This window comes from Dama dama, chromosome 4 (genome assembly GCF_033118175.1).
Source record: "Dama dama isolate Ldn47 chromosome 4, ASM3311817v1, whole genome shotgun sequence".
In the NCBI taxonomy this organism is placed as follows: domain Eukaryota; kingdom Metazoa; phylum Chordata; class Mammalia; order Artiodactyla; family Cervidae; genus Dama; species Dama dama.
This window is the reverse complement of record NC_083684.1, coordinates 29,524,835-29,539,792: the sequence shown is the minus strand read 5'-3', so window position 1 is coordinate 29,539,792 and position 14,958 is coordinate 29,524,835. Positions and strand designations below refer to the sequence as shown.

General features: G+C 36.7%; 2 protein-coding genes across 2 annotated transcripts in view; both read right to left on the bottom strand.

Moving 5' to 3' along the window:
• Window positions 1-14,958, bottom strand: part of LPCAT2 (lysophosphatidylcholine acyltransferase 2) — a 65,020-nt gene that overhangs the window by 11,113 nt on the left and 38,949 nt on the right. The window contains exon 12 of the mRNA XM_061138531.1: window positions 266-364. Within this exon, the coding sequence (XP_060994514.1) occupies window positions 266-364 (99 nt within the window). The remainder of the gene's footprint in view (window positions 1-265; window positions 365-14,958) is intronic.
• On the bottom strand, window positions 7,049-8,032 carry CAPNS2 (calpain small subunit 2). The gene has a single exon (XM_061134493.1). The coding sequence runs from the start codon at window positions 7,930-7,932 to the stop codon at window positions 7,192-7,194; it is 741 nt and encodes a 246-aa protein (XP_060990476.1). The 5' UTR covers window positions 7,933-8,032; the 3' UTR covers window positions 7,049-7,191.

The following is a 14,958-nucleotide window of genomic DNA, read 5'->3' as shown; positions in this document are numbered from 1 at the left end:
TAATCTTTAAGCTAATTTATTAAATCACCTGCTCTTCAATCTTGATGCTGTTAACGGGGCTGCTTCCAAGACTTTTTTTGCTTAAACAGATGCTTGTGTTTTCTTTATTCTCAGTAGCGATTGTCTTAATCACATTATTCTCGTGTTCATGTCACAGCAAATCTATAAACACTTGTAATGGATGTACTGATTTTCAAATAATACACTTAGAGTCAACACTTGTTTACGAGACAGACCAAGATGCTTTCAGTGGGGCTGACAGTACCTTAAATGCCACCTGGATGATCTCCTCTGTGTTGGCAGGGTTGCACAAGACAGCCAGGCCAATTACATACTCTCGGAAGTCAATACTGCCATCGTGGTTCTGTGAAAGGATGGGAGAAATCAATTAGCAGGGTCACTGGTTGAATGACTATTAATCACAAGGCGAAATTCAGGCATGCCATGTAACTCAGCATCATCATGCACTGAGTCCATTTGGAAACAAGCTCACACTGAGATAGAACAGCTAGTAAACAGCCCAATTCAGAAGGAAGAAAAATAGATTTGTGTTCAGTGATAAATATAAACATTTTATCAGTGAGGCTCATTAAGAGTGATTCTATGGATATCAGCATGGGGTTTTGAGCTCAGCCTTGATAGGAGTCTCTCTGGGAAGCAGGATGGAGGATTCATTCCTAGGTGAGACCAAAGCCTTCATCCCACCATTGATGGTGGGCATGCCATGATGGCCAACACTCAGTGGGTCATGAAGAGACCCTCTACAGGTAGGAAACAGAAGGAAAAGGAAAAGGGTAAATTGAAGCAATAATCACAGCTACATTCTTTCTTCTTTCCAGGCTTAATCTGCAATAAAGCAGGAGCAAGTAAGCAAACATGAGCAACGGCAAGGGCCCCTTAGTGATATCAGGTGTTGGAAGATCCTGCACTTCTAAGCCTCTGGAAACTAAACTAATTCATATGATGTTAATATCTATACACTTCAACATGTATTTCATGATGGCAATACAAAAGGATGGGTTGATAATTCTAATCCATGCTGACTGAATGCAGAGTTTTTCCTGCAGATGAACTACTCACCTAGACAGAAACACTGAGGGGATGAAATGTGGAGAAAGGGGACAGTTTAAGGAAGAGAGGGAGAAAAGAAGAGAGAGGCAAGGAAGAGAGGGAGGGAGGACAGAAGGAAGACATAAAAGAGGCAGAACTAACAAGAAGGAAAGGGGAAGAGGAGAAAGGAAAAGTGAGATGGAGAGTGGGAGAGAAAGGTGGAGGAGGAGAGAAAGAGGAGTAGGAGGGAGAAAGAAACAGAATAACAAGCACAATAATTATAATTCCAGGTGTGAGATCATTTTGGCAGCAAAATCTTCAAGTGGTGAGTTTCCAGATAAGCTATGAACTAGTAACAACAAAGTTAGTCTGCTACTTGATAAGTAAGCAGACGTTTCATACTGATAAGGACCATAATCTTTAACTGTGACTAAGTGTCTACATTTCAACTATTAGAAGCTCCCCCAGGGCAAGGGTTGCCTTCCTTCTGTGCAGTGTGTTCTCACTGCCTAGCACACACAAGTGAAGTGAAGTTGCTCAGTCGTGTACGACTCTGCAACCCCCTGGACTGTAGCCTACCAGGCTCCTCCGTCTGTCCATGGGATTTCCCAGGCAAGAGTACTAGAGTGGGTTGCCATTTCCTTCTCAGGTGGGTGATAAAAACCATGCTACCTTTTCCTCATCTACCCTTACCTACTACTTTGGGTTTATCTTAACACATTCAGGCAGTGTTCTTCACTTGGGTTTCACAGATGAGCTTGAAAGGGAAAGCCTTGAAGCCCCTGAAAGGGTGTGCCTTTTCTATACGTACATTATTTTAGGGAAAATTTTTTGTAGCTTCTATGAGTTTTGGTTTTAGCTGTGTCATGGTGGCATGTGGGACCCAGTTCCCTGACCAGGGATTGAACTCATGCTCCCTGCAGTGGAAACGTGGTGTCTTACCCACTGGACCACCAGGGAAGTCCCCCATCAGCTTCTTAGAGCAACCAAGTCTGTCACCATATTACCTTTATTTGCTGCAGGGTAGGAACGAAAAAAAGTAATTTACTTTCACTAACCAGCCCACTGGATAAGATAGAAACAGAGGTTTCAAGAGTTCCCTAAAGCAATAGGGTTTCTTCCTGAGATTAAAAACTCAGATCTGACTTCCATTTTTGTCTGATTTATTGTTGTTGTTTAGTTGCTAAGTCATGTCTGACTCTTTTATGACCCCATGAACTGTAGCCTGCCAGGCTCCTCTGCCCATGGGATTTTCCAGGCAAGAATACTGGAGTGGGATCTCTAGTATTTCCTTCTCTGGGGATCTTTCCAACTCAGGGACTGAACCCATGACACCTGAATTGGCAGGAGGGTTTTTTTAACCACTGATACACCTAGGAAGCTCTTTTGTCTGATTACCAGACTCTAAAAGAGCTATTTTTTTCCTTTAATCAACTTCACTGAGGTATCATTTACAGTCAATAAAAAGCATCAGTTTTCAGGGTACAGTTTGAGGTTCTTTGAAAAAACGTAGACACCAGGGTAACCACTACCACAAGTGACAGCGACATTTTCATCACCCCAGAAGTTTCAGAGATGGTAGACTTTTAAGGGACATAAATTTTCCTTGTTGTGATTCTATTTAATTTTCTATGTACTGTGGAGGGCTGTTGTTCATTAGGCCTTAGAGGTTGAACAGCTTATTGAACTGTGGATATATGCCTAATAAAGGTAAATTTCTTGTGCAATTGGTTTTTCTCTACTAAGAAACAAAGAAGTGTTAAATACAAGTTCTGAAGAATAGATATAAGAATGATCTATGACTATATTCAATATCCTGTGATAAACCATAAGAGAAAGATAAGAAAAAGAATGTATATATATATATATATGTATAACTGAATCACTTGGCTGTACAGCAGAAGTTAACACAACATTGTAAGTCAACTTAGTACTTTGATTAAATAAATTTTTAAGAAGAGAATATCTATGGACACTGAAGATACAGCCATAGTTAGTACGGCTACTACCTATGGAAATACTCCTTTGAATTTATTGTGAGGCATCCAATTTTTATTTATACTACTAAATCCAATGTTATAATACAGGTAAAGCATTATAAATGATTTTTCAATGGAGTACCATAAATGTAAAGAACTCTTAATATTACTGCTATTAATATTAATTAGTAATAGTAATATTACTAATTAGTAATGGTAATATTACTGCTATTCACAAATAAAGGTAATATTCTGAACCCTGATTTTCATTAACAGTTCCATATGAGTGGCTTTGACCAAAAAAAGAATATTAAAGCAAACTCTTGATAATCAACCACATGAGAAATTATATGAGTTTTTATCCTAACAATGTGAAGGAAAAAAAGTATTATGGAAATTATTCTGAGAATATTTTATTACTGGACTAATAAAACAACACATTTTTAAGTTTCCAAATTCAGAATATCAAAATTTCAAACTGGGGGTATCTTAGAAATCATCCAGTCAACTTCTTCATTTTTACTAATAAAAAATTGAGACATAAGTTTTACTTGAGGTCACAAAACTCACTATTGCCATAACGACAATTAACATTTAGGTAATCTGACTCTCATTCAAATTAAAGCAGGTAAATGATAAAATATATTCAAAAACAGATAATAAAAAAAGTATAAGTAAAATACACTCCTTTAAATTTTCAAGTTCAAATTAGTCCCATGGTATAAAAAAAAAAAAAAGATTCCTCAAATCTGTTGGGTTTTTTCCTTTAAAAATCAATTGAACTTCTCAGGAAAAGTACTATTATTCAAATTCAATAAACTCCCAGTTATACAGGCGAGTCCAGGAAGAGGTACTGTTTCCCTCAGTATTCTTATTAACAGCATATTTCTACCCATCTGCATAATTATATTATCAATTGCTAGGAATTAAATTGTTTTAACCCACTTAGCATTAAAAACAGACATTTAAAAAAAGTAATTCTGAAAGCACTACAGGATCAATAGGTGTATTTAATATCAGTGCCCTGCAGGTGCTTGAGCAAATATTTTTTAAGGGCCTCCTGTGGGTGAGTTATGTAATATTACTGATGAAATTTCTGACTGAAGTTGATATATAAATCAACTTTTAAAAACACACGCACTATTACTCAAAAAATATTTTTAAAGTGAACCTTGAGATGATATACAAATTTTGAATGTTTTTGGACATTTGCTGTTTTTAGGTACAGAACACACAGTCCTTTTTCCTGCTGTTACAGGTTATCGAATTCAGTGGATTGTATCAAGACTAAGGTGTATTCCAAAATCATGAGATACTTTGAAATTTAAAAGTGTAAACATATAATGTCACATTTAAACAAAATCATTATTATTTTCTATTTACAACATTGATTGCATTGCTCTTAAAAATTTAAAAATGATAGAGTTATATGAATCAAAGTCCTTCATCTTAGGCTATCAATAGTCTTCCATGTAGGAAAGGCAAATTTTAAAAAAGTATTAGGTAAACTCTCCCTTTTATATTGAAAATCTGCCTTTAAAACATCAACTGAAGAAAAAAAAAACCAAAACATTGAACGGAAACTAAGAAATCCAATCACTTCTTAAGCTATTGGTTTGACACAATGCCAAAGGTTGGGTTACTTGGAAAAATCCAGACTTTGGACTAAATTTTCTGGGGTCAACTCTAGTGTCTTGGGTTATCTATACAAGTTTTATACAAATTCATAAGAGAATAAAAGAGAAACTTAAGTAATTTCAGAATGTTTTCTCCTGGCATGCAGGAAGAGAATCATAAAAGTAGTAATCCTTTAACATGAAGAGGAAGAGAAATACTCAGTACCACTCCTAGTGTGAGATAATTGTCTTAACTTTCATAAAACATTTAGAATGAAGTGAGGGGAGAAAAGTGGGCCTGCATTTTCTTTTCCCCAACCATCACGTGGAAAGGTTAAATTATAAACTTAATATTCTTAGACCTTAAAAGGCATCTTGGCAGCTCTCCCCTTTCCTGGCTACATTACTACATCCACGCCTAACATATTAGTGGCTTTATTCTAAAATAGGGATCCTGATATTAATGTGTGGTTGCTGGCAGCAGCCTCACTCTTATATAACCACACCTGCTTTAAGTAGCTCCCTAGACCAAGCTAAAATTACAACTCTCTTGAGGAAAGTGGATGAGATCTCTGTGCTTGGCTCAACTCAGAATCACATATATGTGGTATTTAATAAATATTATATGATGGTGATGATGGTGTACACAGAGGCCAAATGCCAACCTCTTTCAATTTCACTGGGGATTTCTAACAGGCAGCTGAGTCTGTTAATAGGCCACTTAAATCATTTTAAGAGTTACAACTTTCCTCTAAATGAGTCAGAAAGGATTTATCTTCGAATTTAGGATGATCTGCCCAAGTAGACTAGGAGAGAGGGAATGAATTAAAAACCAGCAAAACAGGAGGGGTAGAAACCAATTATAAGCAGGCAGATGAACAGAGCACTTGCAAATGAGCCCTCTCTAGCTGAGTCCACAGGCCAGGGAATTCCAGATTCTGGTTTGCCCTGCTATCAACACCTGAATCAAAATGAAGAAAGCCAGGGACTTCCCTGGTGGTCCAGAGTTAAGGCTCCATGCTCCCAATGCAGGATGCTTGGGTTCCATCCCTGCTCAGAGAACTAGACACAGGCTTCAGCTAAAGATCCCTCATGTTGCAATGAAGATCCTGTATGCCACAACTAAGACCCGGCATAGCCAAATAAATACTGAAAAAAGAAAAAGCCAAACCAATGGGTGTTCAGGAAGGCACAACTACCTCTGCTTTTTGGGTGGCAGTTTCTCCATACTCCTGTCTTCTTTCTTTTGGACACTGGTAACACTGACTGCTACGGGGCCAGTTTTCAGCTGAGGCTGATACAAAAAATACAGTAAAACAGCCTACACTTAAGGCACTGTCAGACAACATCAGTTGCTCATCAGAATCACTTAAAGCTGGGGAGCTTTAAAAATACTCATCTTTGAGCCCCACCTCCAAAGATTTTTCTTTAACTTGTGTGGAGTGGGACTCAGCTATCACTATTCTTTTTTTTTTTTTTTTAGCTATCACTATTCTTGAAGAGCTCTCCCAGTGATTCTAAGTTGCAGTCAGGGCTGAGAAACACTGCAATAAAGACTCAGCAACATTTATATATATATATAATGATTTATATATGTGTACATTTATGTATACATATGATTTATGTACATGTTCTTTTTTTTCTCTTTGTTCACTTTTTTCCCTGTCTACAGTTTTCAAACAAATGAAAGAATATTCCTTGCTAGGAGGCAGGGCAAGACATGACAAGAGCTGGCTAACATCAGCTGGGCATGCCTGATTTTGTGTGTGAAGTACATGTAAGAGGGATCATTTTGATTCATTAAGGCAATCAGTGACATTTCAACTATGAGCACACCCTTTCATTCCCCAACACTCTCGTCCTCTATAAATATATCAAAACAAAACTTTTACATGTTTATTTTACTGAAAAAAATAATACTAAAGAATTCTAGATTTTAGATAGCTGCTCCACCACTAAAAAAAAAATACTACCTTATATAAAACTGCTTAATTTCACATTTCTGAGCCTGTTTCTGTACAGTTAAATATGTTTCCAGGAAAGCATATTTTTAATGTAATGGGAAGACCAGACGTGAATTAAGAGAAAAACAGATTTTGAAATTCCCACCTCCTCACCTTTTTGAAGGAAAAATATACATCTTTTGAGAGCTTTCTTGATTTATCCCAGGATTTTTTTCCAAATCTCATTCTTAACAGTAACAACAACAAATTCCCTGATCTTTGGAATTAATTCACCAAACAAGGAATGACCTCTTAAAATGTACTCCATGAGAGCCTGCCCTGCATGCCTTCCCATCACATATATAGGTCCATATAAATTCTGAATCTCAAAAAGCCAACATACAAACCACTCAGAACATTTTTCATGAAAAATCTGTTTTAATTAAGCAATAAAGGGCAACACAAGTTCAGAAATAGGTCCAGCTGTGAAAGAACTCGGCAGGAAATGACAGCTCCAGATGGGGTATCTGCAACCATGCAGAGAGAATGGCTAGGCTTCTAGCAGTCCTGTCCTCCAGGGAGGGTCCTGACGTAATGCCCACTTCAGGAATACATGGTCAGCTGCAGCCACTCTTGGATAGAAACCTGAATCAGGCCATCTGCATCTCTATCCAGGGATTTGAAGGCACGGAACATGGCATCCAGGCGAACCAGGCAGCTGATGAAGTTGTTAAAGTCCATACTTCCATCCTCCTCAGCGTATCGGCGGACAATCATTTGGTAAAGTTGCTCATTTAGCTGGAAGCCTGCTGCCTGCAGAGCCCCACGAAGCTGAGAACTTCCCAGAAACCCCGATTGGTCCCTGTCATACTGCTTGTACACACACTGCCATTTCTTGATGTTGTTCCAGAGATACTTAAATTCTTCAAAGCCCAGCTTCCCAGTCGTGTCACTGTCCATGACAGATACAATGCTCCGGCAGGTGTCAAGACTAAAGCCGTCAGACTTCAGATCCTTGTGCTTAGAAAGGACTTTGTTGATAATATTCATCAGGTCAGTAGCACCCACCTGCATGTCTGGTCCAGCCAGCTGAACAAACTGTTGCCGAAAACGCCTAACTTCCTCACTTTCATTGGCCTCCACATTGGTGAAATGTTGCTGAGTGGGTGGTGGTTCTGGGGTATACTGAGCAGCCGCAGCTTCACTGATAAAATTCACAATTCCTCCAACTATTCCTCCAATATTCCCTCCTCCTCTTCTCTGATCGCCTCCTCCAAGAAGGCCTCCAAGGGCTTGTCCAAGACCTTGATTTGCTCCTTCCAATAGAGCCTTTGCAAGAAACATGCTTTTGTTTTACCCAGCAAAGGTAAAAGCTGCTGAAATCTTGGAGGTGGTATGAGAGGTGAAATGGAGTCTAAGTAGCTTACATGTGGAAGAACTGGCTTTTCTGTACCTTCCTGCACTGTACCACACCCTGGGGTGTGATGCTTCACCTCCTACTGAAGTTGCCTGAATTCCACTAGGTCCTAGCACCTGCCATTTTTCAGAGGGCCTCAATAAAATATTCCTAAGTTACAGTATATCTGAAAAATTAGAAGAAATCATATTTTAAGTATAATATATTAAACTACAGATTTTTATATGCTGTTAATTATTCTTAGTTGGATTTTCCTAGCAGAAGAAAGTAAATGACCTAAGGATATCAAGAATTTCTTCTCTAAGGAATATTTATTGCTAGGGCACAACTGAAGAATTCTTGGGCATTAGAAAAATATTTATCTAATTCTCTTCCTTCAGCAGATTTGCAATATCTAATGTTCTTAAGAAAAACTTGGAAGGGAGATTTTTTAAAATGCAGGGTCCCTAGATCCCATGCTCTGAGATTCTGATTCTGCGCAGTTTGTTGTCGCATTCATGATCTACATTTCTGGAATCTTTTGGAAGTGTAACATTCATACAGAAAACTGTAAAAATCACAAATGTATAGCTCAAAGAATTTCACAGACTGCAAATAGCCCATGTTATAATACCCAGATCAAAAAATAGAATGTAAGCAGGACCCCTGAAGCTTCTTCATGTCTCTTTCTAGGTACTCTCCTCTTCCAAGGATAACCATTATTCTGACCTCTAACATCACAGATTCAATTTTGTACTTTAAATAAATGGAATCATACAGCATATACTTTTTTGGGTATCTTGTTTTTAAATTTTAAAAAATTGTGGTAAAATACATATAACATAAAATTTACCACCTTTACAATTTTTAAGTACACAGTTCAGAGGCATTAAGTACATTCACATTGTTGCGCAACCATCATCACCATCCAACTCCAGAAATTTTTTTCATCTTGCAAAATAAACTCTGTCCCCATTAAATATTTCCTTCTCCCCTTAGGCCCTGGCAAGCACCATTCTACTTCATGTTTGTATGAATTTGACTGTTTTAGGTATCTCATGTAAGTGGAACCATACAGTATGTGTCCTTTTGTGTCTGGCTAATTTCACTTACCATAATGTCTTCAAGGTTCATCCAGGTTGTAGCATGTGTCAGGATTTATTTCCTTTTTAAAGCTAAATAATATTCTGTTGTATGGATATAACACTTTGTTTATCCATTCTTCCACAGATGGATGCTTGGGCTGCTTCCATCTTTGGGCTTTTGTGAATAACGCTGCTATGAACATAGGTGTACAAATATTTCTTCAAGTTGTTACTTTCAAATCTTTTGGATATATACCCAGAAGCAGAATTGCTGGATCAAATGGTAAATCTGTTTTTAATTTTTTGAAGGACCATCATATTATTTTCCACGGTGGCTATACTATTTTACATTCTTACCAACAATGTACAAGGGTTCCAATTTTTCCTCAGACTTTTTTTTTTTTATCATAGCCATCCTGATGGATATGAGATGATATGTTACTGAAGCTTTAATTTTCATTTCCCTAATGATTAGTGATGTTGAGCATCTTTTCATATACCTGTTGGTCACTTGTATGCCTTCTTTGGAGAAAATGTCTATTCAAGTCCTTTGCCTATTCTTTGATAGGGTTATCTGCTTTCTTGTTGCTATTTTATAGTTCCTTCTACATTCTGGATATTAACTCCTTATCAGTTACATGATTTGCAAATATCTTCTTCCATTCCATGAGCTGTCTTTCCACTCTGTTGATAGTGTCCTTCAATGCATAGAAGTTTTTAACTTTTATGTAGTCCAATTTATCTAATTTTTCTTTTATTGCTCATGTTTTTGGTGTCATATCCAGAAAATCAACAGGGAATCCAGTGTCAAAAAGCTTTTCCTCTATGTTTCTGTCTAAGGCAAAACATAATAGTTTTAGCTCTTATGTTTAGGTCTTTGATCCATTTTGAGTTAATTTTTATATATGATATAGGGTAAGAGTCCACTTCATTCCTTTGCATGGGGTTATCTTGGCAACATTTGTTGAAAAAATTATTCTTTCCCCATTGAATGGGCTTGGCACCCTTGTTGAAAATCATTTGTATACACACATATGAGTTTATTTCTGGGCTTTCTATGTTATTCCATTGGCTTATATATCTATGTTGACGCCAGTACGACACTATTTGGATTACTATAGCTTTGTAGTAAGTTCTGAAATCAGGAAGTGTAAGACTTTCAACTTTGCTCTTTTGCAAGACTATTTTGGCAATTCAGGCTCCCTTGAGATTCCACATGAATTTTAGGATGGATTTCCCTACTTCCATTAAAAAATGTTGTTGAAACTTTGATAGGGATTGCACTGGTTATGTAGACCACTTTGTGTAATACTTACATCTTAATATTGTCTTCTAATATATGAACACTGATGTCTTATCACTTATTCATGTCTTCTTTAATTTCTTTCCACAACACTTTGTAGTTTTCAGTGTAGAAGCCTTCCACCTTCTTGGTTAAATTTATTCCTAAGTATTTTATTCCTTTTAATGCTTTCTTACTTTCCTTGTCAGATTGTTTATTGTTAGTTTACAGAAACACACCTAAGTTTTGTGAGTTGATTTGTATCCTGCAACTTTGTTGAATTAGTTTATTAGTTCTTAACGATTATGTGTGTTTGTGTTGTCTGCAGGGTTTTTTACAAATAAGATCATGTATTTTGTGAGCAGAGATGATTCTACTTCTTCCTTTCCAACTCACATTCCTTTCACTTCTTTTCTTGCCCAACTGTTTTGGCAATGACTTCCAGTACTATTTTGTATAGATGCAACAAAAAGCAGGCAACTTTTCATGCTCTTAATCTCAGAGAAAAAGTTTTTAGGCTCTTACCATTGAGTCTGATGTTGGCTGTGGGCTTTTCATACATGATTTTTATATGTTGAGGTACTTTACTTTTATTCCTAGTTTGCCAAGTGTTTTTATCTGAAAGAGTACTGACTTTTGTCAAATGCTTTTTCTGTATCAGTTGAGATAACCACGTTTTCCCCCTTCATTCTGTTAATGTAGTTTATTACATTGACTGATTTTTCCATGTTGAACCACCCTTGCATTCAAGGAATAAATCCCACTTAGTCATGATGTAAAATCCTCTTAATGTGCTGTTGAATTTTATTTGCTGATAATTTGTTCAGGATTTTTGAATCAGTATTCATATGAACATTGGTCTTTAGTTTTCTTTTCATATACTGTTGACTCTTGAACAAAATGGGTTTAACTATGTAGGTTCATTTCTACTAGGATTTTTTTCAACATGTATGTACTACAATACTACACCATCTGAGGTTGGTTGAAACTGTGGATGCAGAACCATGGATATGTAGGGCTGATTTTAAAGTTATATGCAGATTTTTGACTGCACAAGGGGTTGGTTCCCCAACCTCTGCATTGTTCAAGGGTCAACACTAGTATCTTTTTCTGACCTTGGTCTCAAGATAATGTTGGCCTCACAGAATGAGTTAGGAAGTATTCCTTCCTCCTCAATTTTTAGACAGAATTTGAGGAAGACTGATACTTAATTCTTCTTTAAACATTTGGTGGAATTCACAAGTGAAGCCATCTAGTCCTGGGATTTTCTTTGTTGAGAGGTTTCTTAAAAATTACTCATTCAACCTTCTTACTAGTTATAGGTCTGTTCAGATTTTTTATTTCTTTATGATTCAGTCTTGGTAGGTTGTACATTTCTAGGAATTTGTCCACTGTATCTAGGTTATCTAATTTGTTGGCATAGAGTTGCTCATAGTACTCTTTTCTAATACCTTTTGTTTCTATGAAGTTGGTAGTATCGTCCTCTCTTTTCTGATTTTGTGTGTCTGGCTTTTTTGCTCAAGATTACATTTGTGAGATTTGATTTTATGTTTTTAATACATATCTTCAAAAGTCAGTCTATGACAGGTAGTCCCAGACAATACCTTGAGAAACGTCAGCCTTGATACTAGGTAGAGTCAGGGTACAAGTCCTCCAGAAGTCTCTGGAAATTCTATTTGTAAACTCAGGGAAAAGTAACCAGGACATAACTAAATCATTATATCTCTCAGCATTTTGGACCTTAATTTCAATCTGCAAAATGATAATAATAGTATCTCCCTGTCAACTTTATAATGATTCAATTTCATTTATCATGCTTCAGGACTTAGATTCAATATTTAAGAGAGAAAGACGAATGCATCAGGGTCACTGTGCTCAAAGGTAAGAAGACCCACAGAAAACTAGGTGTTGTAATTATAACCTGAAGTCTATTTCATATCTATACCATTAATACTAAACTATTACATTTGTATATAATATTTGCATATAATATTCTTTGGTATCTAGGTCTCATAAAATTCCTCTGAAAGACACAGAACATTTAAGATAAGGAAAGGAAAACTCAAGAGATGTTAAGCTACTTTGAAAAGGTCATACAGCTAATATATTATCTAAACAGCGGATTATCAAACCACTATGAGTCCCCAAAAGAGGAGCAATAAGTTCTGTGGAGGCAAAGGATAGGAGAACATTTACCTATAGAAAAGATAATGTGTAGGCCTAACTATAGGCTAGGTCAGAGTTCTCCAAATAGACAAGGGATATACATGAAGGGGCGGTAATGTGAAAAGATAGAGGAACTAAAGGATGTGTGGAATTCAACAGATGGTGAATAGTTCAACATGATGAGTTTATTGTTGGAAATGATGGGAGATAAAGGCTCAATAGGAGAGAATGAAATTGGAGAGGACTTTGAACAGCCATTTGACAGAGTCTATCTCACAGGCTACTGTGGAAACTCCTAAGCTTCAAGTATGAAGTCAAATATGAATATTTCACATTTTTGGTTACTCATTCACCTGTTAGTGGATATTTAGGTTTTATTACTTTGGAACTATTATGTATAGTGTTGCTAACAGCAATCATGTGTCACTGTTAACTTTTTTTTTTTCCACTGTTAACTTTTTAAGTTCAGTAACTGAATAACTTTTTAAGTGCAAATAGGAAATTAAATGAAAAATTACTTCATAAACTGTACAATTCTTGAATTAAATAATGATTATTCTATCTATGACTAGGGAGAGAACAGTAGCTGGGAGACCCTGCTCTGTATAGGATGGAAGCAAGGTCTCCTTCTGCCACACCTAGTGTTTTGTATAAAATTCTCTGCCAACTAGTTTTATGGTACTAGGACTCCAATAACTGGTCTCAGGGGCACCATGAAATGGTCTCTGTAAATATCAAAGGCGAAATGTCTTCCTTTACCACACTGAGGAAGCACCACAAAAGGACTTCTTCCCTTTAGGGGATTACAAGGGGCCATCTGGTCTCAGACGGATTTAAATCCATTCATATAAGCTTTTCTCTGAGGAAATTACATGGGCTTTCTTTTTATAATATTGCAAAATTAACTTGACAGCATCCATTGCCATATAAAATGTGCCTCCTTATGCCCATCTGAAGTGTTTTCTGCTGAAGTTTAAATCCAATTCTTCTCATTTATTTTCTGTGAAGATGGAGAGCATTTGGCTAACAGTTTCTCATAAGCCATCATGGAATAAAAGATTGTTATTAGATTAACAAGCCTTTTCTTCTCTGGACCATTTAATCCCCTATGGCTATTTATTAGACCATTAATAGGAACTTTGGTTGCTGTCTGGGCGAACTCTACTGTCCAGATCTGGAGAGAAAGAGTAGGGGAAGAGGCCACATTCAATGGAAAATTTAACCTCAGTTTGATGGAGGAAGAGTTACTGAACTTAAAGAGTCAATAGTGATACTCAAATGCTATTAGCAACACTATTCATGATAGTTCCAAAGTAGCAACAACCTAAATATCCATTAACAGGTGAATGAATAAACAAAAATATGATATATTTATATAATAAAGAACTATTTGGCAATAAAAAGGGATGAAATTACTGATACATGCAACGACACAGATGGACCTCAAAAACTGCCAAACACGAGACTGTATATTGTAGGATTCCATTCATTGAAATGTCCAGAAGAGGCAAATCTATACAGACAGAAAATCTCTAGTCTTGATTCTAGACCAAGTCTATAATAACACACGGGGACTTACAACTCTACAGTGGTTGCCTAGGGATAGGAGATAAGTAGGTGACAGGAATGAACAGTTAATGAAACAAGGAATAACAATGAGGTGATAGAAAAACTCTAAAACTGATTTATGGTAAACAATAAAAAAAATCATAGAACTGTATGCTTAAAATAGCTGAATGTAAAATATGCCTCAAGAAAGTTACTTTTAAAAAGTCCAGAGACAGTCTGTAGTAAAAAGACTACTGAACTAGGACTTCTGGTCCCAGTCCTGTGACTAACTAGCTGTGTAGTCTTGAGCATGCAACTTCCTCTCTTGAGCTGGAAGCTTTCTGCAAAATGAGGAAGATGGGCAATTTCACACTAACCACCCTTTCAGCTCTAGAATTCTGAGTCTAGATCTTCTTGTGCTATCAAGTAGCAGCTTCATTCTTGTATTCTGTTTCCTTCTCATGCCTGAGTATTTTTATGCAATATATGAATTTAATTTCATCTTTTTCTTGGGTCTGATTCTACAACTTTTAAAGACATCCTTACTTACTCTTATTTTTGCTTTGATGTACTACTGTCTGGTTTTCAAAAGTATTTCGACAACCTATCAAGTATGTTGCTCCTCCAGACAGAATTCCAAGGTGGGGGGACTGCAGTGGGTAAAACACAGAAGGACACATGGCTCCCACTTTCAGTGAAGTCTCTCTGTCAAGTGGGGCTTTCACCTCACTGCAACATTATCTGAACCAGACCTTCCTAATTTATTGATGAGAATGTTATGTTGCATGAAATCAAAAGCCTTTCTAGAGTCCATATAGATAATATATATTTCTTCTTTATCATCTTGGACTGTCATTCTGTCACAGGAGGAAATTAAATTGGTCTGACACAAC

What these genes read in the sequence shown, in the direction of transcription:
- CAPNS2 (XM_061134493.1), bottom strand. Translation starts at nt 7,932, where the DNA reads ATGTTTCTTGCAAAGGCTCTATTGGAAGGAGCAAATCAAGGTCTTGGA.